At 42.3% G+C, this 22,663-nt stretch overlaps 2 protein-coding genes across 4 annotated transcripts in view; one reads left to right on the top strand and one right to left on the bottom strand.

The window, feature by feature from the left end:
- Window positions 1–13,106, top strand: part of si:dkey-70p6.1 (uncharacterized protein LOC570575 homolog) — a 28,425-nt gene extending 15,319 nt beyond the window's left edge. The window contains exons 3-7 of one of the 3 annotated variants that reach the window (XM_050066264.1): window positions 1,247–1,304; window positions 1,495–1,573; window positions 3,041–3,387; window positions 9,156–9,293; window positions 10,694–13,106. In XM_050066264.1, the coding sequence (XP_049922221.1) occupies window positions 1,247–1,304; window positions 1,495–1,573; window positions 3,041–3,387; window positions 9,156–9,293; window positions 10,694–11,233 (1,162 nt within the window). In that variant the 3' untranslated portion in view covers window positions 11,234–13,106. Of the gene's footprint in view, window positions 1–1,246; window positions 1,305–1,494; window positions 1,574–2,923; window positions 3,388–9,155; window positions 9,294–10,693 lie in introns of all 3 variants that reach the window. The other 2 variants (XM_050066263.1, XM_050066265.1) reach the window with 2 other exon arrangements.
- A 1,064-nt stretch (window positions 13,107–14,170) lies between these two features.
- uckl1a (uridine-cytidine kinase 1-like 1a) overlaps window positions 14,171–22,663 on the bottom strand; it is a 22,060-nt gene continuing 13,567 nt past the window's right edge. Inside the window, exons 8-15 of the mRNA XM_050066260.1 lie at window positions 21,875–21,891; window positions 21,583–21,681; window positions 21,406–21,499; window positions 19,221–19,283; window positions 18,997–19,119; window positions 18,647–18,754; window positions 18,258–18,414; window positions 14,171–17,574 (exon numbers count right to left, since the gene is read on the bottom strand). Coding sequence (XP_049922217.1) covers window positions 17,495–17,574; window positions 18,258–18,414; window positions 18,647–18,754; window positions 18,997–19,119; window positions 19,221–19,283; window positions 21,406–21,499; window positions 21,583–21,681; window positions 21,875–21,891 — 741 coding nt within the window. The 3' untranslated portion in view covers window positions 14,171–17,494. The remainder of the gene's footprint in view (window positions 17,575–18,257; window positions 18,415–18,646; window positions 18,755–18,996; window positions 19,120–19,220; window positions 19,284–21,405; window positions 21,500–21,582; window positions 21,682–21,874; window positions 21,892–22,663) is intronic.

The raw sequence follows: 22,663 nt of genomic DNA, 5'->3' as shown, positions 1-22,663 counted from the left end.
TCGATTTAGTACAATTTCAGACGGACTAACATGTTAACATGTATTTTAAAAGTCCGTATTTACTGGGATTAACACAATAAATGATTTTTCTCTAATGTCATGTAAATGTACTGATTGTCTCTTTCCTCAAATCATGACCCGGTTATTCAAAATAATCCACAGACCTTGTTGTGAGCAGTTTCATGTAGGAACTATTTTCTTTCTACTGAACTACATCCTTCCACTGTATCATCACACAGAAGGAAGCATGCATCTACTGCTAGCTCACCTTGCACCTAATGTTACAGCTCAGCAGAAGAGAATGCCATCACGAGTATGAGCCTCTCGTCCTTGAGTAGATGCGCACTTCCTTCTGTACACAGTAGGCAGGTGTAGTTTGGTAGAAAGAAAATAGTTCCTACATGAATATGCTCGCAACAAGGTCCGTGGATTATCTTGAGCAACCGGGTCATGATTTCTGCAAAGAGACATTGCTGTTGAATTATCAAATGAATTTTTTGGCACTTTGAGCACCACAAGCTGAGTGCCATCTAGTTCCATTATATTGGAGAGAAGGCAGACATCTCTATGGCTGATACCTCCAACACTCTGCAACTCACACCAAAACAAATTATATATTTTTGAATTTGGGGTGAACTGCCCCTTTCAGTAAAGTAGTTATACCACAGTGTAGAAATTCTTTGTTATGAGTCCTGCATTTAAAATCTTACTATACTTACTTATCCAGAATCATATTCAGTATTTTATTACTGGGTTATAAATATTGATGTATTAATGTGTACATGCTGGTAAAGGTCGGGCTAATTTTAATTACTTTATATACTGCTGATTAAGTCCATCTATAAAAATATATCAAAATGTATTTGTTGATTCATATTTTGTGATAATAATTTGAATTTTTCAAAGCATCTAATGTTGTCAAATAAATGAGGTGAAGTAAAAGTATGAAGTCGCATAAGATGGAAATACTTAAGTCAAAATTAAAGTACTTCAAAATTGTACTGAAATACATTACTTGAGTAAATGTACCACCACTGGCACACATACTCTTCTGTCTCTTTCTCTCTCACACACACACACACACACACGTGCAGAGTCAGAAGATGACTCAGACAGACATGGACAGTGACTCAAACTCTGCACACAGAGACACACACACACACACACACACACACACACACACACACACTGAAGCGCATCACTGTAGTAAGTGTCAACCTGTGTGACAGAGCGGTTGTGTTTACAGGAAGGGGAAGACACACAATGTTCCCGGCGAGGGTGGAAAACACCGTCTCATGGACATGGTAGGTATCAGGCAACACGCTGCTCGATGTTTTGTTTGTGCTACAGCCGAGGTAGCTGGAGCAACTTAATTCACCAGGGAACAATATCATTCAGAGGACACCTCTTCAGTCTTAATTAGAGTTTAACTGGCCCTCTGTGTGTGTGTGTGTGTGTGTGTGTGTGTGTGTGTGTGTGTGTGTGTGTTGTCAGGGTATACTCAGGCAGTCGAAGCTGCGGTCCATCAGTAAATCTGACACTGAGATGAACAAGATGAACTGCAATGGCAAAAGTGAGTGCATCCTTCACATACGTATCCTGACCTGTGCTCTGTGAACGGTACCTCTCTCTGTCGTCTGGTGAAAAACTCCTCCATGGAACCAAACCGTCTGGTCTTGTTTTAGCTGCATGACAAAGCAGTTTTGGCATCATTAAAGGGGAACGTTCTCAAACACACAGACATGCAGTGGTGGAGGAGGTACTCAGATCCTTTACTGAAACAAAAGAAGTACCATAAATATTACAAGTACTGAATTTAAAATGCAACTTAAGTAAAAGTACATAAATATTATCAGCAAAATGGTCTTGAAGTATCAAAACACTTTCTATGAAGATCACATCTATAATGCATAAGGCCATTCACTGTGGAGCCAAACGATAAAAACAAAGTTTTCTTTGTGAACTCAAGGTTACACAGGGTAAGAAACTGATATACAAATGGTCATTTTGCAGATGAAGTATTTCTTTGAGTACAGCACATGAGTAAATGTATTTTATGTTTCATCCACCACTGCAAGCATGTCATTTATCAGCACATTTGAAAGCATGAAAATCAAAAAACAATGGAGATACAACAGAATAAATGGAGTCCATGAGATGGCCTAACATGGAAAATCAATTGGTGAATTTATCAGATAAATAGCATGACAAGTTACCGTAGCATGTTCTGATTTGGCTCATCCTCCCTCATTATTGCCAGCCTTGAAGTCCACAAAAACAGTAGCTACCCCCTAAAAAATGCAAATAAATATTTAGGTAAATGTTAAACATTTGTCACTGCACACTCTCCTCCACGTGCTCCGTATCTGATCTGACCCTAAATTCGTGCAAAGCCCTGATGCAGTTTACCCTGAAACAGAATTCACATTGCATTTACTGAACTCAGCCTTATTCCACTCGACTGTTCAGTCCTGATTTCTGAACACGCATCTTTCTCTCTCTCAAAGACAGAAATCAGAGAGCCAAGACGAGTCCTGGAGCTCCATCACTGACAGTCAACAGGGAACTGTGTTTGTGGGCACAGTGACAGTAGCCTGAGAGGGTTTGAAGAAATATAAGCATATGTCCTGCTTCATATTTGTCCTGCTTCCACTGCAGTGGAATGAAGTCAATTTGGACGCGTTTTCTTAAACATCTACGTCAGCTCCCAGTTTACTGTCAGCTCCAGATTGTCTCTCTGTACCAGCGAGGGATTTATTCATGTTCACAAATGTTTGTCCAGAACAAGAGGAGTAAATGTGTGTGAGTTCTGTTTCATGGTGGGTGATGGCCTGTATATGCCTTTCAGAGGCATCTAAAAAGAAAGGTCCAGCCAGTGTGGACCTTCTGCCCAGCAGGTCTAACTCTGACCTTCGTTCTCAAGGCAGGCAGCTTCCCCAGATCCCCTCTGGGACTGGAGAGGACGGAGAGCACACTTACTCTGAAGTGGGCCGAAGCTCTTCCACCACACGTACTGATGATGCCCTGTACGCCATGGTAGGCAGGGCCGGGCAGACGGACACCCCGGCCCCTCCGGCCGTACCCGCCAACACCCCGGCGCCCCCAGACCCAGACGGCGACGTAGAAGGAGGGCTACCCGAACCTGAGGCCCAGGTCATGTCTCCCCCTCATCCTCCAGAGACGGCCGAGTATGCCTGCGTTAGGAAGCTGAGGAAGGCCGACAAGGCTCCCCAGAAGAGGGACAGCGGGACGGATATGGGGGAGCCGCCAGTGCCACCTCCAAGACACGCCCCGCCGTCACATCCTGCCCCTCCTCCACCACACCCTCACAGTACAAAGTTGCCCCGGAGAAATGTGGACGCTTTCAATGTCCCGGCATTTCCAAAGGTTGGTAGAGGGACTATTTTTTTTAATCTAATGATTGAAAGTTTACAAAACAGTTGGATACAGTTCAGTAGTTTGACAAGAAACATTTTAACACAAGGACAAGGTGCACTCTCACAGCTCACCTCTCTCTATCCTAAGCACATCCCATCAGACGACCACGAGTATATGCACGTGATTCACACAGTAATCATTAATTTAATCTTATTTCATAGTGGAGTAGCACGCTCAGCCCCTCCCCTGGCTCTTGCTCTGTTTATCAGACAACAAATCAGACAAAAATTACTTAGCTAGACCCCCCACCGCTGTGGACTGCTTTAGGATGCTTTCAGACCTAGAGTTGTCTTGCTTTAGTCCGAATCAGGGACTGATTTTGTTACAAAGTTCAGGCAGCATTTATAAGCGGACCAGATCAAATGTCTTGTGTGAGAAAGCTGCTCTTGATTGGTCAGAGTTTCCATGTGGGAAAAATCCAGGAAGTAAACAAAACGTTGAAGAAGAGTACACTTGCAAGATAAATGTGACACTTTGTAATGTCACAATGGAGGGACAACTACGCAGGTTGATTTTAGCGCTGCTCATCGTGGACTATATTGCTGTCATTGTTCATTTTAGTCAAACCATACAGTTTGAAAACGAGGCGCGGCTCCAACTAGAAAACAATGTTTTGATGCATTGGATGTGCTGAATGTGCATATTAAGGCAGTACAGGAGGAGGTGCACATTAATAATCCTCCAGGACTGTAACATGCTCATGTTTAACCCAAACAATGTGTCATGTGACTGCAGTTGGTTCACATCCAGGTCGGAACACGTTCTCACCACAAACGAACCGCACCAGAGTTCGTTTGTAACCAGACTGAGTCCACCTCTTCAAGAAGGTCTCGGTCTGGTTGTTTTGGTGCGCACCTGAGTGTGATTGCTGTGTTCACACCTGCCCAAATGAACCGCACTTAGGGGGCAAACTTGAGCGCGATTGAACCAAACCAAACAGGGCAGTTGTGAAAGTACCCTTAGAGGAAATCGGGCAGCAGTTTGGGAGACAGACCTCTGGTCAGCAGCTGTAGCAGCTTGAATTTGACCAGTATGAACCCCCAGCGCTGGGTGTAACAGCAGCAACAGAAAGTTTGATGATCCAGCGGGCTGTCTGGTCCCTCGGAGTTGGGGTTTGCACTGCTTGCTACAGCTGCTGACTGGGGTCCGTCTGGGGAGCTGCTGCTCACTCTCCCCCCACAAAGGTAGGAATGAGGCGGAGGACACACTAGGCTAGGCTCTAGGTAACATTAGGTACATTATTGTGATCTTGAAGCAGCAGCCGTGAGCCTGTATCTCTGGTTAGCCACATTTTCTCTCCATCTCTGAAAGTCTTCACAGATATTGATAGATTTTATTTTGTTTATTGTCAGACTTTTTTTAGACTCTTTTTGATATGTCCATCTTCCTTTTTTGAGTTGCTTTGCAGTGTAGACAATTGTTAATGCTGAAAGAGTAAAATTCTTTGAAGGACTCTCTGCCAGTGAATCAGGTTTTGCCAGAAGTCTCCCATCACAGATTATCTACAGCCTGAAAGTAGAGCCAAGCAGAGGTCCAGGAGTCTAGTTTTTTTTCAGTCCACTTAAATTACAATATGCTCAAAGTTTATCTAGAGATTTTTGCAGAATGACGCCAAAATAAAACTGCCTACCCCAGCTTTAACATTATTCTATTTAGAATGTGTAAGAAACTTTAAACATCTACAACATATAATTCCAAGTGACAGATACTCTTTATTGATTATAGAGATTAGATTAGGCCTTTAATTTGATTATCTGTACGGGAAGAGATGAGATAAAGTGCAGAAAAATAGTATGAAAATAAGTAATATGCCCACACAAAAACTGGTTATTCATGGAAAGAGAAAAAAATTCTCACATAATTTTGGTGCCCTTGTATTTGCTGCCTCTCAAAACAAAAGGGCAATAACAGCACATCTTTTTCCGATCGGCCTGAACAGCATCATCTTGTAATGTTGTAGAGGTGAACAGGATTCAGTTTTATGAGCTGAAGAAAGTGAGGAAGCGATGACCTGAGGGGGAGATGAAGTGAGGAGCTAAGTTTGGTTGCTAGTGGTTCTCCAGAGGTCTGAGCGGAGCAGTGGATGAGCTCATTCAAAGCAGATTAAGATGGAAGTTGATGCCTTGTGCACTGACTTTACTAGAAAGGCCTGAAAAGTGTCAGTTCATTACTTCCACCATGGAAGTTATGTTTTTGGGTAAATGTGTTTGTCAGGAGAATTTTGGAAAGACCAGATTTTGGTAATTTTGATGGGCCATTTGGCCTCTGTGGCTCTATGGAGGGAAATGTTCGTCTGTCATTCAGTCGACCACTGTCAGATAAATTGCCATGAAGTTCAGTACAGACATTCATGTGTCTCAAAAGATAAATCCTATTGACTTTGGTGATCCACTGACTTTTCTTCTAATGCCAGCATGAGGTTGACATTTGTGTGAAATGTCTTAGAAATCATAGGACTGAATGTCATTAAATTTGGTGCTAACATTCAGGATTAATTGTATTAACTTTGGTGATCCTCTGACTTTTAGTCTAGTGCCACCATCATCTTAAACTTTTGTCCAGTACTTTGGGTTATGACCAAATTCCTGCAAAACACCCGGAACACACTCCCATCAGCCTCAGCTGTACTTTTTTTTACATTAGCAAATGTTAGCATGCTAACACACTAAACTGAGTTGGTGAACATGGTAAATATTGTTACTGTTTGCTTGCTGACGTTAGCATTTAGCTCAAAGCACAGTCTCAAAGAGCTGCTAGCATGGCTGTAGACTCTTGGCAGATGGTCGTGTTAGCTAAAGACAAGGCTTTGCTGGATGTGTTGCTTTAGGTACACATGAGATGTGAAATACAATCCAGAAAGTCCAATTTAAAGCTACAGCTGGTGACTTTTATTAAAATAATTTTTTGTCATATTTGCTGACACTGTCACTATATTTTGAAAGAAACTGAGCATAGTGTTAGTTCAGGCAGGACATCAGCTGATCTCAAACAGCCAATCGACTGATGGAGCAGCTGATAGATTACATGATTTCTTTCTGTGCAACTAATTGGCCAATCTCATTCAGTGTGCCCTATTTAAACTGCTCCAGCCTGCCTACTGTTGCTGCTTCCTCTGCAAGCTGCTTTGCAACCCACCTCCACCCCAGCTCCTCTTTTTCATGCTGTGTCTGACTTATCAATGTCATTTCTGTTTGTCATTGATGCTGGTGATGCTCTGTTCCTGGGGTGTCTTTGCTGCTGCTGTCCCTGCCTTAGGCTTTCCATGTAGGCGCATGGAAGGGCAGGGAGGTTTGCTCTCTCTGCTTCAGGCCTTCCTTGTTTGCACATGGAAGGGCAGAAAGGTGTGCTCTCTCTGCCTTAGGTTTTTTATGTAGGCACGTGGAAGAGGCTTTCTGTGTAGGCCTAAGAAAGGCAAAGAGGCCCCAGAACAGAGCCATACTGCCAAATATCATACTACAAAGGGAAATAAAGTTTTTTGACTCAAGTGTCAAAAGTGCCCTCCTCCCCTACTACTGCCTCTAATGGAATTCGCTAGAATCAGATGCCAGCACAGCAGAAACAAAATTAGAAAGTTTGTGACCTGGCCCCTCTGCTGGATACAGGCTACTGAGGAACCAAACACCACCCACCAGCCAGACCAACTGTCTCATTTACAGCAAAACAGTACACTAAAATACGCTTCTAAAAACATTTGAGGAGAGGAACAGGCAACGCAGTGACAGAATCTTGATTCCTATCTGATCAGCACTGCCTCGTTTGACAGTTCGACATGACTGACAGCTGTGTTAGAGATTCCTCCATTCACCTGCAGTAAGGCCTTTAGAGGCACTGCAAGAAAATACAGTAGGCAGAGGAATATGATGTTTTTCACAGATTATCTTTCTCATTTGGTGCTGTGTGAATACACAGACATTTTTAGCAAATACGAAAAAAGGTTATTTTTAATAAAAGTTACCGGCTACAGCTTTAAGTAACAGATCTGTAACTCTGAAGGCTCATTAGATAATCTGTGGTTGCAACAATTGCCAGGTAAGCAGTAAAAATATGGCATTCGAATTACAAAGAAATCTACCAGGAATGTGCACTGCAGACAGCTTCTCTTGCTGTTTTCCTCTGCTTTGTCAGACTGGCCTCAAGGGGGCCGTTTGTTTTCACGCAGGGCTGGAGTCGGTCTTAAGGCGGCCCTTTAGTCTGCTTCAAACACACAGAGTTGGTGCTTTCCATTACTCATACTACTATACTATTTAGTATGCCAGAGTAAGCTTTCGTATGTTCCAATAAACAGTATGTCAAATGCAGTATGCCAAGATACCAGGATGCTCTAATGCATCCGGGCACATTCTGCAGCAGAATGATTTTCTGGCTACTCTGACCCACAGTCCTCTGCGCAGGGGGATATGTCAAATCGACTGAGCCGCAAATAGATGACAGCTCATTGACAGCTGACAGAAGACGCAACGACTGTAATCAATCACAAACAATCTGCAAACTTGAAGTTAAAACTTCATACACTGCAAAGTAACAGCAGCAGAGCTCTGTGGGTTGACCTCTGTCTCTGGTTCGGCAAACAGCGTTAAGTGGCAACATTAAGATCTGCTGTGTTTCAAATCGCTTTTAACTTTAAAATTTGCACTACGGTATGCGACAGATACATGAGGAAGAGGGTCAAAGTTCAAGGCACAATGTTATAACAGAGTAGCATGTCTCTATTGTGTGCATACTCTATGTAACAGTGTATACTTTGTAAGGGCAGCTGCAGTGCGAACATTAAGTAAAAAGACAAAGTATGTGATTCAGAACGCAGTGAGTGTCTGAGTTTGGTTTTAAAACATCTCTGGGATCTTTGTTCTGATTGTCAGGCTCAGATTTTTGTTGCTGGCTGCACTGATACGTGTAAAAAATGTCTGTGATGAATGTAACGTCTGTAGTTCTTTGTCAGCATCAGTATCAGACACATTAATATGCAGCGCGTCGTCCAGGTACAGTGGAGAGTATTTCTGTCAGATTTCCTGTTGATGCTGCAGAGGATCTACACGGTTGTAATTGTGCCAGCGTTGCAGTTTTCTCTGCACTCGGCTTCATCGTGCGTGGTGTTGTGATATGTTAGCACTTCTGTGGACATTACTCTGAAGTGCGGGCAGTGAGCTGTGTTTATTTGTCGAAGACTTCTTGGTGATGCTGGGGTATTTCTGCTCTCAGCAGTGTCACCTCCTCCATATGTTCGCAGCAGCAGGAGTGTAGGCAGACTGTGCTGTTACTGTGGGCATAAAGGCTTTGTGCTCCCCTCCAGGTGACAGTGGGAGACCATTTGCTGCCCTGCATGAGGTCAGCGAGGTCGCGCTATCTGCTGTGACCTGAGTTCAGTAACACGCACAGTTCACAGGCTTACATGTGTACGCTGTCTGCTCGCAGGGCTGTTGGCCACTGATGTTCTTGTGGATGACGCAACATGTTGAAATTGAGTCATCCAGAACATAAGCACATGGTTCCTCACGTTAGCTCGACCTTCCAGGGAAAATCTGTTTAATACTGTATGAAATCAATCTAATACATGTCTAATGCCTGCTCTGTGCTACAACACGTCTGCATGCTTAAAGAGGTTAATTTGTCTTTTATGAACTCCGTCAGTTTTTTTGAAAGCAGCTTTAATATTCACAAATACTTAAAGAAGATGAACATGTGACAGGCTCTGCCCCAATTTGTTGTTCTGTTGACAGGAAGTGATGTTTATGGGCAACGGAGAGCAGTACATCTGGAAGCCTCCAGAGGATGAGGACATGCTCATGCACCAAAATAAAGCCCTGGGACCGCTGGGTGCTCACACAGTGGAGAATATACAACCGTCTGCTGCTGTGGTGAGTGAGGACTCTTCAGTCCCTGCATCAGCCTGGTTTATTAGTTAAATTACTGTGCTGACGCTTCCTGTTCTCAATGTTCCCCTTTAATGTACAATTAAGTGGCTTTAATATTAGATTGACTGATTTACAGTTTCCGTATTCTGTGTCTGTTATATCACCATTAAACAGATGTAACCCAGACCAGGTTTGTGTCACTCATGCACACTGTTACCAGTGCATTTGATCAAAGCACATGTTTACAGTAAGACTAAATTTTCGATGATCTTTTAAACACCAAGAAGTTTTAAAAGTGAACATTTTCTGAGGGTATTTCGAAATCCTCACAGAAATATTCTGCAAAATAAAGACATGTTTTTAACTTGCTCTCCAAGTTGCAACTCTATTTCATAATTCAAGCAAAGAAAATGACATATTTTTGCAGTATTTGAATGATGTGACTCATAATTTTAAAGTTTCATTATCATTTTTTCGTTTTCTTGTGTCGTAAAAACGTACAAGGAGGCATTCACCTATAAAGGTAACAGCGTGGGAAAAGCAGACAGAATATTTAAAAAGGTTAAAGAAATAATTTGATGTTTTGGAATACATGCTTATTCACTTTGCAGTTGAACACGTCTGTCTGGTGAGTATGAATTAGCTTAGCTTAGCATAAAGACTGGAAACAGGGGGAAACTGCTAGCCTGGCTCTGTCCAAAGTGAACAAAATCCACCTACCAGTACCTCTTAAACATTATACCTTGTCTGTTTAATCTGTACAAAAACCAAAGTGTTACAAGCGTTTATGTGTCAGACAATTTCTTGGCAGGATGTACTGATGTTTAACGTTTAAAGTTAGTTTGGTCTGGGCAAAGACACATGGTGACGATGTACCTTACCTTAACTCAAAGTTCACTTTGTTTCACACAGTCCCAAACAACAGTCTCCTCGAGTAAAGTCACCCCGACCTGCCTCCCTACTTGGACTTTTGGTCTTTATATTACTTCCTTCTTTACCCTCGATCATCGTGCAGGTTAAAGAAGAATTACTGTCTCATGATGACATGGGTTATATACCAATTATGTTGCATTACTTTTCGGAGGTATACAAACAAACAGTGCATGAGTACAGTCTGCATTTTTACACTTTTGGTTTTCGTAGGGATTAAACAAATGAGTGAGCTTTAGAGTGTCTGGTACTGCAGATAGATTTTGTTAGCTTTAAACAAAACCAGGCTAACTATTTCCCCCTGTTTCCAGTCTTTATGCTAAGCTAAGCTAACCGGTTGCTGGCTCCAGATTTATATTTAACGTAGGCCTACAGACTTGACAGAGGTTTTGATATTCTTGTCAAATAAAGTTAGTTAATGAGCACATTTCCTTTCAAGTTCATGACCTCAGTGTGGTGTTGTTTGACCGCAGGTGGCTGAGATGTACTCGAAGGTGTGTAAACCGGGAAAGAAGAAGAGAGCTGTGCCGGGGTCTCCCCCAGCCAATCCTGGCTTCCGGACCTTGGGTCGCGGTGACCGTGACCGAGACCGGGACGGGGGGTTTAGTGTAGTGGTAAAACCCCAGACATGGGCCCTTCAAGAGGGCAAAGCAGTCGGAGGGCCCCTCGACGACCACTGCTACGAGTCCATCGGGACAGAGGAGTGCGATCTGGCTTATGAGAACATGGAAGGCGGAGGCGCCTGGAAGCGAGAACGGCCCCCCAACACATGTGCCACCCTGCGGCCGAGGAGGAAGAAAGCCCAGCAGCCCTTGCAGCAGCAGCAGCCCCCTCCCCCGCCGCCGACGCAGCAGACCCCCAAGTTACAGCACCTGCCCGCCAAAGCCTTGCTGCTGCCGGGGGAGAACCTGTACGAGAGCATCGGCGACCTGAAGCAGGGCTCGGCCACCTCCAGTACCACCACCATCTTCACTTTCAACGACGGCATGGAGATGTACGTGACAGGGCTCTGAGGCGGCGGCTGCACTGTGACCCCTATCTTTCCAACACAAGGAGCTGAGCTAACACCACAAGGAGTGACGGCTGAGCCCCTGTCATGCTCACCCACACATACTGTTTACATTCAAGTCATAACATCACGCCTCTCACAGGCTCTCGAGGCCTCGGGGCAGTAATGTTGATCTGTTATGACCTGGGCTGAACACAAAGTCCAATCTATAAACCTTAAAAGGAATCCAAAGGTAGTGAATAATAAATGAGCACAAGACCATCGCAGAGCAATCTGTAGGTAACAGTAGCACTTCTATTTTACTGATAAATATGTGCAAAGCACAAAAAGAGTAAAAAGCCTAAATTCTTCCTCAATTCTAGCGGGTAAAAAAGTCCTAGTGGGACTTCACACAGCGTTGTGTGAAATCTTTTGGTAGCACTTATCATGAGCAGGCCTTCCCTGTAGTTGGTCAAGATGTGATTCAGGACGGAATTTAAATGATATAAAGGAACGAATTACTAATCAAAATACTTGAAAGCTCAGGGACCAAGAGAAACAATTATGAGAGTATTATTAAAAAAGAATTGCACACATTTTGCATTCCTCCTAAAAAGCTTCGACTAATTTAGACCATCATCATGTTTAAAAACCGACCGGATACTTCCCTCCGTCATGTTTTGTTTCATCTGACATGGACTGAACACTGTCTCCACTGCCGTCTGTAAATGAAGTGTTTTACTTTGTTGATCCTGTTTCTGCACTTTGCCTGCTACAAGTTGCATGCTTAAAAAAAAGTGGATAAAAAAAAACAAACAAAAAATCAAGCACTGTCATGTGGTACCTCTATATGAATGTTTTCTTTTCTATTGTCGTTGGTTGTTTATTTATTTTTAGTGTGTTGCTTTATTTCTCTGTAGAGCACAAAGCCAGTTAGATTAAGGATGTGTTTGGCTCAGTGGGACTCTGTGCAGCGGAGAGGAGAGTTAATTTTCTCTCGCCACACACACACGGTACAGATGAAACAAAAGAGAACTGCTCGAGTCCTAAAGGTGGAGACAGTCCACTCAACCCCCCCGCCTTCACACACACACACACACACACACACAACCACACACGCACACACACATACACACACATTCACGCCTCCCTCTCTGCTCAGTCCTCACTCACGTCTGTGGACCGTTCATCTACATAGTCCCTGCCTTGTGGTCATATGAATCTGCTTGGGTTTCACCATAGTGCAGCTTGGAAAGCTACAGTAGAACTGATGTGTATTAGCAAATGTCATGTCCCATCATCACTCCATCGATGAACTCCTCTCTCTGTTATCAGTGTGAAAAATATTGCAGAAATGACAAAAATGTGAAGCAAAAGAAGCGGCAGAGCATCACCCCCCGAAGATAACGGAAATTTACACCTGAATCCTGGACAGTAACGACGATCTCATTTGACCAAATATCCCCAGCAAACAATGTGATTATACTGTATGTTGATGCAATGTGTATGTACATTACAAAAGAGAAAGAATAATAAATATATCATCAGTGTCAAGAAATCTATCTTTTTCTATTATGTTTAATTGTGTTTTTGGAATGACTTATCTTGTGACACAAAAACTGCGAAAAACAGCTGCAATGTAAATTCTTCAGTGTAATTCTGTTTGTTGTTTTTGAAGCCATGAAGCTACGGTGTGTTCTTGGAAAAGCCAACAGCTAAGTTAAATGTGGCAGCTAATGTTGTGTGTTTGCTATTCAGACTACAGGGTCTTGTACTCGACAAAGCGTGTAATTAAGTGCTAAAGTGCAAAAGATTGTAATGTTTTATATCAAGATTACTATTCATGAAATGTCAGTCAAGTTTATACTTTTGTAATAAAGTGGCACTTTAAAAAAAAAGATGTTTTATCTCATAGTGTCAGTTATTAAAAAGTGAAAGACAGTGGAATTCGCTGAGTGACGTTGAAGACAACCTTCTTTATAAAAGACTAAATATCACCAAGAGTTCATTTTGCTGTCGACAGATGGATCAAAGACTCTCTTTTAATTTAAACCTTTACTTCTGATCTCTAAAGCTGCCTGTAGATTCACGTCTTCAGCTCGTATCAAAGAAAAATCTTTACATACCTATGCACTGATAATCTCAGGGTCAAATTAAGATCTAAAAATGTGTTTCATATATTATTTTATATGCTTGTTTCCTTTGTCCCTTGCTTCTTTTGTGTACAACCTTACAACCTCATTTCACATGGAGTGTGACGTGCACGTGTGTCTGAGTAGCCTTTTTTCCCCTCATCTGTTTGAATGTGTGTGTGCACGTGCACGTGCCAGAGTAGTGGGGTCTGCGTCTGAGTAGCTGTGGAGGGGTGGTAGTGGTGGTGGTCGGGGGGGGAGGAAAGGAAAAAAAAAATAGGTCACCCCTTAAAACAAAAAGCTTGCAGTCAACATCGCAACCGTCTGCTGAATTTTCATTGGCGGGCTTGTCTCCATGGTAACAGGTTAACCTTGAGGCAGTAGTCACATGGGCGAGCGAGTCTTCTGCTGTCTTGGAGAATACAGCGTGCGTCGTATGACATCCGTGATCACAGTGTCACCCGCTTGGTGAGGCGCTATCACACGGGGGGAGAGAAAAAAAAGAAAAACAGCCCAAAACAAACGTGTAGGAGGGGAGAGATGCTGTAGGTGTGAAGATGATACAACATTCACAGCTTATGTGATGTGTTAATCTCACTATGAGGAGTATGAATGGCTGAATAAACACATGAATGAGACTTGCCAGATTCATTGAAGGTACATGATGAGTGAAAAGACACCAGGATCAGACAGATAATACTGAGCGTGAGGTCACAAACCAGCTGGGGGAATCACTATTATCACCAGCGGATCACGAGGTGTGCTCGTTGTCTGGAGTAAACTGTGTGAACACAACGGGGGGAGGGAAAACGGCGAGGCTCCAGGTTTTTATTGCTCATTTTGTAGCCCTGAAATCACATTAATACCATTATCTCATGTTTGTCACTGAGCTTTACAACACTGTATCCTTCACCACATCAATCAGTAAAATCATGAATAAAAAGAACGTTTCCAAGATTGTAAACCTGCCATTCATGACACCAGATATCCTTATTTTAACTTGTGTAAATGAGGTGTTTCAGGTGAGTCTGTGTGCATTCTTCTGTACTGTAAAGACACAGTTATTTCTCACAGACACACTATAAATCACAGAGAGAAGCTAAATGTGAGCTATACTGACCCCCTCAGGCTTTAAAGTGCATCACACTGTGGAGCCGAGTGGCCCGTATCTGAACCCTGAGAGTCAGAGGACCGTGGAAAATATTCAGGAGTGAGCCTGTGACCCTCCGTGACCTCGCTCTGATGATCTGATCCACAGCTGGACGATCAGCGCAGACACATAAACATGTCCAGTAGAAGTAGAAAGAGGCAGTGAGGACAGAAAACTGAATTAAATCTCCAACATGTTTTCTTTTACCCTGAATTTAAGATTTATTATATACTTCTGTAGGCATTTTATTGTGAATGTGTAAACCTACAAGATTAAGATTTGTGGTACATGTTAAATATAAAATCTCTACTCTACTGTAGATGTGCATTTATCACATATATAAAAATGTTTTATTAGAGCAAAGTATGAGTGAATTTATACCAGAGAATATTCTTGAACCAGTTGCACCAGCTGATCATGAATTAAATCTAAGCCTAGTTATAATTAGCTGTGTTTTTTTTTCCTCAAATGGATTAACATAATTGAGTCACAGGGTTTTGGGGTCAGATTTTACGAAAAATGAAACCAAGCGGTTTAACAACACAGGCCTACTTGACAATGTAGAATACACTCAAGTAAGTTAAGTTAGCATAATCACATATTTACTACTGCCAACTGCCAGGTGAAACTGTGGCAGAGCTAACTGAACCAACTGACAAGGCTAACATTAGCTTGCTAAATTGGGTCCATGTCATTGGTTCGACAGCCCATTGGTCCGACGTCCCGTTGTTCCGATATGTGATTATACTAGGCTATACTGTGTTTGTGTACCATAGAGGATCAGCAAACGCAACAAAAGTAGGCTACTGGTCGAGATACAAGTGTCATAGAGAGGAGAGAATGAAACACCATAACCTCCTGTTATTAACTCTGGGGTCCGGGTTGTGTGGGGAGCTTTCCGCAGTGCTGAATGGCTCCCGGCAGGTGTATTTCTGCCTTGATGGTGCGCCGCGACCGGCTCTGGGTCAGCTGGGAAAGGCTTGAGGCAAAGCAGGCTCACGGCTTATGTGTTTGTCACTTTCTTTTTCCATTTTAACCCACACCATGATCTTTTCCTAACCCTAACCAAGTGTTTTTGTGCCTAAACCTAACCAGACCTTAACCACAGGGCATCATGATGATTTCGGAACAACAGGACTTCGGAACAATGGGTTTAATATGGTCGGAACAATGGGATGTCGGACCAATGGGCTGTCGGAATAATGGGCTGTCGGACCAATGGGCAGTTCCAGCTAAATTACCCACAGTACAGTTCAAAATGTAGATTACACTAGAGTCAGTTGGGTTAGCATAATTGGATACTCATACCTGCTCACTGCCAGGTGAAACCTATGGGTGAAACTATAGCAGAGCTAACTGAACCAACTGAAAAAGCTAACGTTAGCTTGCTAATATGAGTCGTTTAAATAAAGAGTGACAAGTTCATTTTATTGGTCGACACATCAGACCTGACATTACTGCTGATGTAAACTACTCACAGTACAGCTCAAAATGAAGATTACACTAAAGCCAGTTGGGTTAGCATAATCAGACATTTCCTACTGCTAACTGCCAGGTAAAACTGTAGCAGATTTAACTGAGATAACTGTGAACGCTACCGTTAGCTTGCTAATATGAGCCAGTTAGATAAAGCTTAAATAGTTAATGGTGTTTGGTCAAAACGTCTCACCTAACACTTAATTATTAAAATACTGCTTGATAATGATGAAAACTGAAGATTTTAATTTACTTTTCCCAAAATTACCCTGAGTACAGCTCAAAATATGATTATGGCAGTTGGGTTAGCATAATCGGACGTTGACTACTGCTAACTGCCAGGTGTAACTGTAGCAGAGCTAAATGAACCAACTGACAAAGCTAACGTTAGCTTGCTAATATGAGCTGTTTAGATAAAGAGTAAAAAGGTAATGGTTTGTGGTTTATACGTTAGACCTGACATTAAAATGCTGTTTAATAATGATGTAAACGGAGGATTTTAATTACTACATTTCAAAATGGAAATTACACTTAAGTCAGGTGGGTGCTAACTGCCTGGTGAAATTGTAGCAGAGCTAACTAAACCAACTGACAAAGGTAACGCTTGCTAAGCTTGCTAATATGAGCAGTTTATATAAAGAGTAAAGAGTTGATGGTTTGGTCGACATGTCTTACGTGACACTTGATGAATAAACTGTTGTTTAGAAATGATGCAAACTGAAGATTTAAAATTACTTTTCACAAAATTACCCACAGCGCACTTAAAATGTAGATTACACAGTCAGTTGGGTTAGCTTAAATGGATATGTCCCACTCAGCTAATTCTAAACTACATGAATAGCCTAGGCTACTAACTCTCTTCACACAGTTGTTGGCCTGCTAATGTTAAACTAAGGGTGAACATACCAGTAGTAAACATTAGCTGCTAAATATCAGCACATTAATACTGTCATTGTGAGCACGTTAGCATGTTGGTGTTAGCGTTTAGCTCAAAGCTTCAGAGAGCCAGTGGCATACCTGTAAACTCTTGTTTGGTAAAGTGTATTACAGCTTTAAGTGACTTTCTGTTTACATTGCACAATGTTATAGATGCTAGTGAGCAACCGATTTACATATAAAGTCCTTAGTAGTTAAGGTATAATGGTGAAACCCAATTTAGTTTGAAACTACTTCGAAATTACTGAGAGCGGATTCATGAACAGCTGGTGCAATCCTGAATAAAATCATTTAGTATATAATAACACTGTTATTGCATTGTTGTACCTTAAAAGTAATGGCACCGTTTCAGCTCTGTCACCCATCCATATGAAAATTATGAACACTCAGTTGTAAATACAACAGAATATCCTACCTGCATACAACCTGACCAACAGTCATGTGTTGTATAAGAGTACAAAAGTTCATGTAAAGTACACAAAGTGATTTTTATGTTTTTTGCTGGTCTGTGTCTGAAGAGGAGGATGCACAATAACGAGAGTTTTCAAGTAGTGTTTGTATTTTCTTTCACAGTGGCTCACAGATGTGTGTGTCAGTATGACGGCTGATCCTGGTCGTCATCACTCCAGCTGTCGGACCCGTCTGTCCCAAAGTACCGGTCCCCAAAGTCCCCTGAAAACACACGACAGTGGACCCAGAGCTGCTGTGTATCAGCGGGTTAGAAAATAATGAAAAAACAGCATGAAAGCACAGTAAAACTAAATGGCTGCAAAGGTTGGAAGACTTGGAAATAAGCACTCAGTGATGGTTTTCGTAAATGATGAAACTGTGTTTGATCCACAAACAGAGAGACTAATTAATTGGTGTAACATAACACACTGAATATTCATCCTAATGTTGCAAGTAATGTTTCATTATGTAATTGTATGTCATTATGTTTACAGACGACAGTTTGGCCTATCCAATATGCATATTGTGTAGTTTAGTTATAGTGCTAATCGAGAGCATTGCTCGCTCCAGATCTGAAGTGACACAAGCATAAAATTAGAATCTACTGGGACATGAAATGAAATCTGTCAACTTGAAACACAAAGGTTTATTATCTTTTATCTGCTGCAAAGACTGTGGACATTTTTATCTCGTGCATGAAAGCAAAAACCATGCACACTGAGGCCGGGGTTGTGTGCTAAAAACAACTCATGAAGTAGAAGTTATAGTTTTGTACGTCATCTGTGATTCCAATTTAAGTTCTCCAGAGGTTTAGAGACTTAAAAAAGGCGAATAAGTTCTACTTGGACAAAATGTGTGACACATGCCTTAACAGAATGAGGGAGTGCGTGCACGTAATGGCTTACCGATACCAGGAATTACATGTAACAAATCATCCAGACTCTTGTCTACAGCCGTGGTGATGATTTTGACCTTCGGGAAGGCGTAGGCCACAGAGTGCACCCCGAGCTCCGCCATCAACAGCGACACCAACACAATCTTTTCCTCCTGCACCTCATGATCCTGCTCAGCCACACACAACACAGCAACAACTGTCAGCGCCTGATCATCATCACAGGGTTAAGGGAAAGCAAGGGAAGGAAATATCTGACACTTCACTTCGCAGAAATAACGCTAATCTAATCTCAGCGGGACAAAAATAAACTTCCAATCAATAACCACACACGTGAGTAATAAAACACATGTGACCGGCCAAGAGGAGAGGGGAAGAATAATGATGTTAATATCCACCCACCAACAGGACTCGCACTGCCATCATGGCAGCAGCGCCGGTGGAGACTGTGCTGTCCATTAGGATGACATGATCTTCGCTGATGTCTTTGGGCAGACGCAGGTAATGCAGCTGGCGAGGCCAGAGAGGAGGAGACAGGTTACCATGGTTACGAAAGCAGGAAGGGTAGTTACCACGGAGACACACATCATGTGGAAGAAAGAGGAAAAAACAACAACAATCAAAACATTTGATGATGATTTGATGAGATTTCTGTGACATTATCTTATCATGTAAAGTTTAAAAAGATGACGCACGTGCCAAAGATACTGACATGAGGAGCATTTGGTACCAAAATGACTCATTTTATCTACCTCCGGTTCGCCTGAGTCAAGGTTGGTCTGGATGAGGATCTTGCCGATGCGGACGTCCTTGCACACGGCCCTCAGGGCGGGCTCCATGGTCTCTCCTGCCCGCAGGACCGACACACCGGTGATCTGTGGAGACGAGGCAGTGGAGCAGGTTGTGATGACAGAAGCCCTGCGGACACACTCGACTGGAAGTTAACAAGACCTTGTAAAACAAGAGCATCACTCACCCCTTTGCCGTTGTAACTGCGGCCCTCGTACTCATGGCCCTGTGGAGTCTGAACTACACACGACTGATAGAAGATACAAAGAAATCTATTTATATTACACAACTCCCACAGCTGCAGATACAAATTTAACTATTTATGCATGTTTTTGTGTGTATATAAAGAACTTTATCTTGTTAATGTGAAGCATTTCTGTGTATATAAACCGTATTACTGTCTTTGGCACACTCACCATAAACAGTGTACACTTAAAGCTACAGCTGGTAACTTTTATGAAAATAACCATTTGTCATATTTGCTGAAACTGTTACTCCATCCACACAGTATTACAGCATGGTCACACACATTAACATAGGCCAGGCCTATTCAATTGGCGGCCCACAGGCCACATCCGGCCAAGAAGTACCTCTGAGTGGCCCAGCTAGGGATGAGTATCCAGACCCGCTGTTAAATGGCCCTGGGGCAAAATGATGACACACTGTTGTATTAATAAGCTCCCATGTTATCAGCTCCTTTATCATTACTGTTTTAAAGTTTTGGTTTCATTAATCATCACGCTGCAGCCTCTCTCCTGCTGTCTGCACGTCGGGCTGACCTCCTCCACACACTCTCACACACACACACACACACACACACACACACACACACACACACACCACAGAGTTAAGTCAGAGAACAGTACAGAGGCGGCGGTGCAGATGAAGTAAAGATAACTCGAAGATTAGCTGACGCCAACTACGCTTGTTACTAAGTAGGTGCAATAAAACCTTTACCAGTTAGAAGACAATACTTTATCAATGCATGTGTTCAGCATATAGACAGAGATATTTCATTTCATTTCATTCTGCAGTCTGTCATCGACTGCCGTTATGTTTAACACAAGCACAGCCTGGTAGCAGGGCTGATAGCAAACTGTTAAACACAAACTGTTTGTGTGCTATGATTTTTTTTTCACAGATTATCTGTCCCATGAACTACTGCGTGGATGAGAGTGATGCATGGGTCAGGGTTTTATAAAACCTGCAATGACCCAGCCCCTTATGAGGGCTACTCTGTCCCGCCCAAATCACAAACATATGCATTTATCAAGGAACCGAACCCAACCCGCAAACTGGAAATTAGAAGTTTCTACTAATGACCATCACATACACCAATTTGCTGTTGGCTTTTTGTATGTCATTTCCAGTCAATATCACTGTATAAAATGTGTGTTTTCTTTCAGGAAGAAAAGGGGAAGAAAGGGTGGAAGGTGGACTATTGTGCAATGTTTCTATAAGTTATTATTAACTTACTCAGAATGCTGCTTTGACACTAAATGGCCCACCCACCCAAAACCTGCAATACTTTCTTACAAGTTTAACTGAACCACCTGACTTGTAGGTTGTGGGTCGCCCCATGCATCACTAGTAGGTGTAGTGAGAGTTTCAGCAAATAGACAAAAGGTTATTTTTTATAAAAAGTTACCAACTACAGCTATAACTTTAACACCAACAATATTCCACAGACATTTGTATGATAGTTTGTAGAAATCCGGTGATTTTGGGAATCAACTTGCAGAGACCTGAACTTTGCTCGAGACACCACATCACAGGCAGCGTGCGGGCACCTTTATTTCCTGTCAGGTACGTTGTTGTGAGCTGTAACTGTTTTGAAAACTCTTTGTTGTTGGTACATTCAAACTATGACAACTGACATGTGAGAGCCGGCTGCTTGAGGCTTTGTCTTTAGAAACACTTGAGAGAAACAATAAGTAAACACGGATACAGGGAAAAAGATAACTTGAAGATGTGGAGTCTTGGGGTGGTGAGCTGGAGTTTGAAGTTTTCAAAATAGTCTCAGCTTCGTTGTCATGCGACAAACACTGCGACAAACCCATAATTATAATAACAGCCAGGGTGTCATTATTGTAATTATCTCAAGCAAGTTTCATGTCTCTGCAAGTTGATTTTCAAACTGATGGCTGTCTGGGAGGGAGTATGCAAACCACACAGATTACAGAATAGGGTGAACCAAAACAGTAAAACTACAGCAAGGTGTAAAACCAAAACAAAGATACACAGACGTGAGGGGAACTGCAGATGACAGGTGATAACTCTCTGTGGGTTTATCACTACACCTTTCACATAAAAGTATTCCTGAGTAAATATTAATTAAAGCCACTTTAACATTCACTTTACAGTCTACCCACCTGAGATGGTAGAAACGTTAGTGCATGTTCTATGAGGAGCCGCATTAATCTCTTTGAATAGAAGATAAACTCATCTCGACTGGTTTCTTTATTCCTGCGTTACGGAAAGAGAAAAGGTTTCATTGTATGAACTGTTACAGAGACTCAACACCGTATTAATTGAGCACAGGTGGATACCTGATGATGGTGTGCAGGCCTTTGACCTGCGGCGTGCTCTCTAACACGCTGAGCGTCTGAGGCAGCGGCTGAGTCTGCTGAGCGGAGGCCAGGAGCGCCCTGAGAGGGAATAGAGGTTGTTAGGATCACAAGGTTTTACTGTGTTATTGTGTCTTGAGCTATCATTAAGACCAAGTCACTAAATGCAGAACGACAGACACACAGAAAGAACTCAGTCGGTATACGACACTGACGCAAAATCTCCAGTCACAATAAAACACAGAAGGTAAAATCGAAATACATTGCAGCGTACCTGACACTGAGCTCACGCTGCATTAAGAGAGGGTAAGAGAAAGACAGTAAAGAAAGTGAGAAGCCCCAAAACCATTAATTCCTGCTGATGATGTAAATCTTTAAAATCTAGTAACAATTGTATGGTTTCATTTTTAAAAAGGCTTCATAGTTTCCCCAATCAGCCGGGCACTGTAGCTTTTCCTAAACTTATTTCAGTGTCGTCGTCATCATCATGGTTTTCATATGTTTCCATAAGGTACTGACTATGCTATTATTTCAATATATGCAAACAAAAGTGCTGCTGATTTTATTTGTAGTTTTCAATATAAAACTAGGCACTTGATTTCAGTGTGCGTGTCAGCACTTCAACATTTTCATCATATCTTAATGACACAGTGATAATACTGATATCTACAATCATTGTCAGTGTGACATTAAATCTTCACACTGTTTCACCTCTAATTGGTATTCAATAAAATACTGCAGCACCCATCCTTAAAGAAGCAACAGACAGCATTTTTGCCTATATATATCATTATGAAAATAATGTGGGTTGCACAGGGTAGTATACACAGTAAAATCAGACTATCAGCATTTACATAGGTTACTTAGTGACTTTGCAATAAGCCTCTGCCACCGGGAACGAATTTTCGCGGAAAAAATCTGCTTTACGGCAGGAAATGCGTCATGTATTGCCAAACTGGTCGGTCAGCCAATCAGGGACTGGAGCTGGTCCTTATGAGGAAGTGGCCGTGGCATGAGATAGTTGAGTCAGGAGCACAATGGCAGATGGACAAAGTTTGGAGAT

Source organism: Epinephelus moara, chromosome 16 (assembly GCF_006386435.1).
Source record: "Epinephelus moara isolate mb chromosome 16, YSFRI_EMoa_1.0, whole genome shotgun sequence".
In the NCBI taxonomy this organism is placed as follows: domain Eukaryota; kingdom Metazoa; phylum Chordata; class Actinopteri; order Perciformes; family Serranidae; genus Epinephelus; species Epinephelus moara.
The sequence above is the reverse complement of the archived record's forward strand: the minus strand, read 5'-3'. Positions and strand labels throughout refer to the sequence as shown.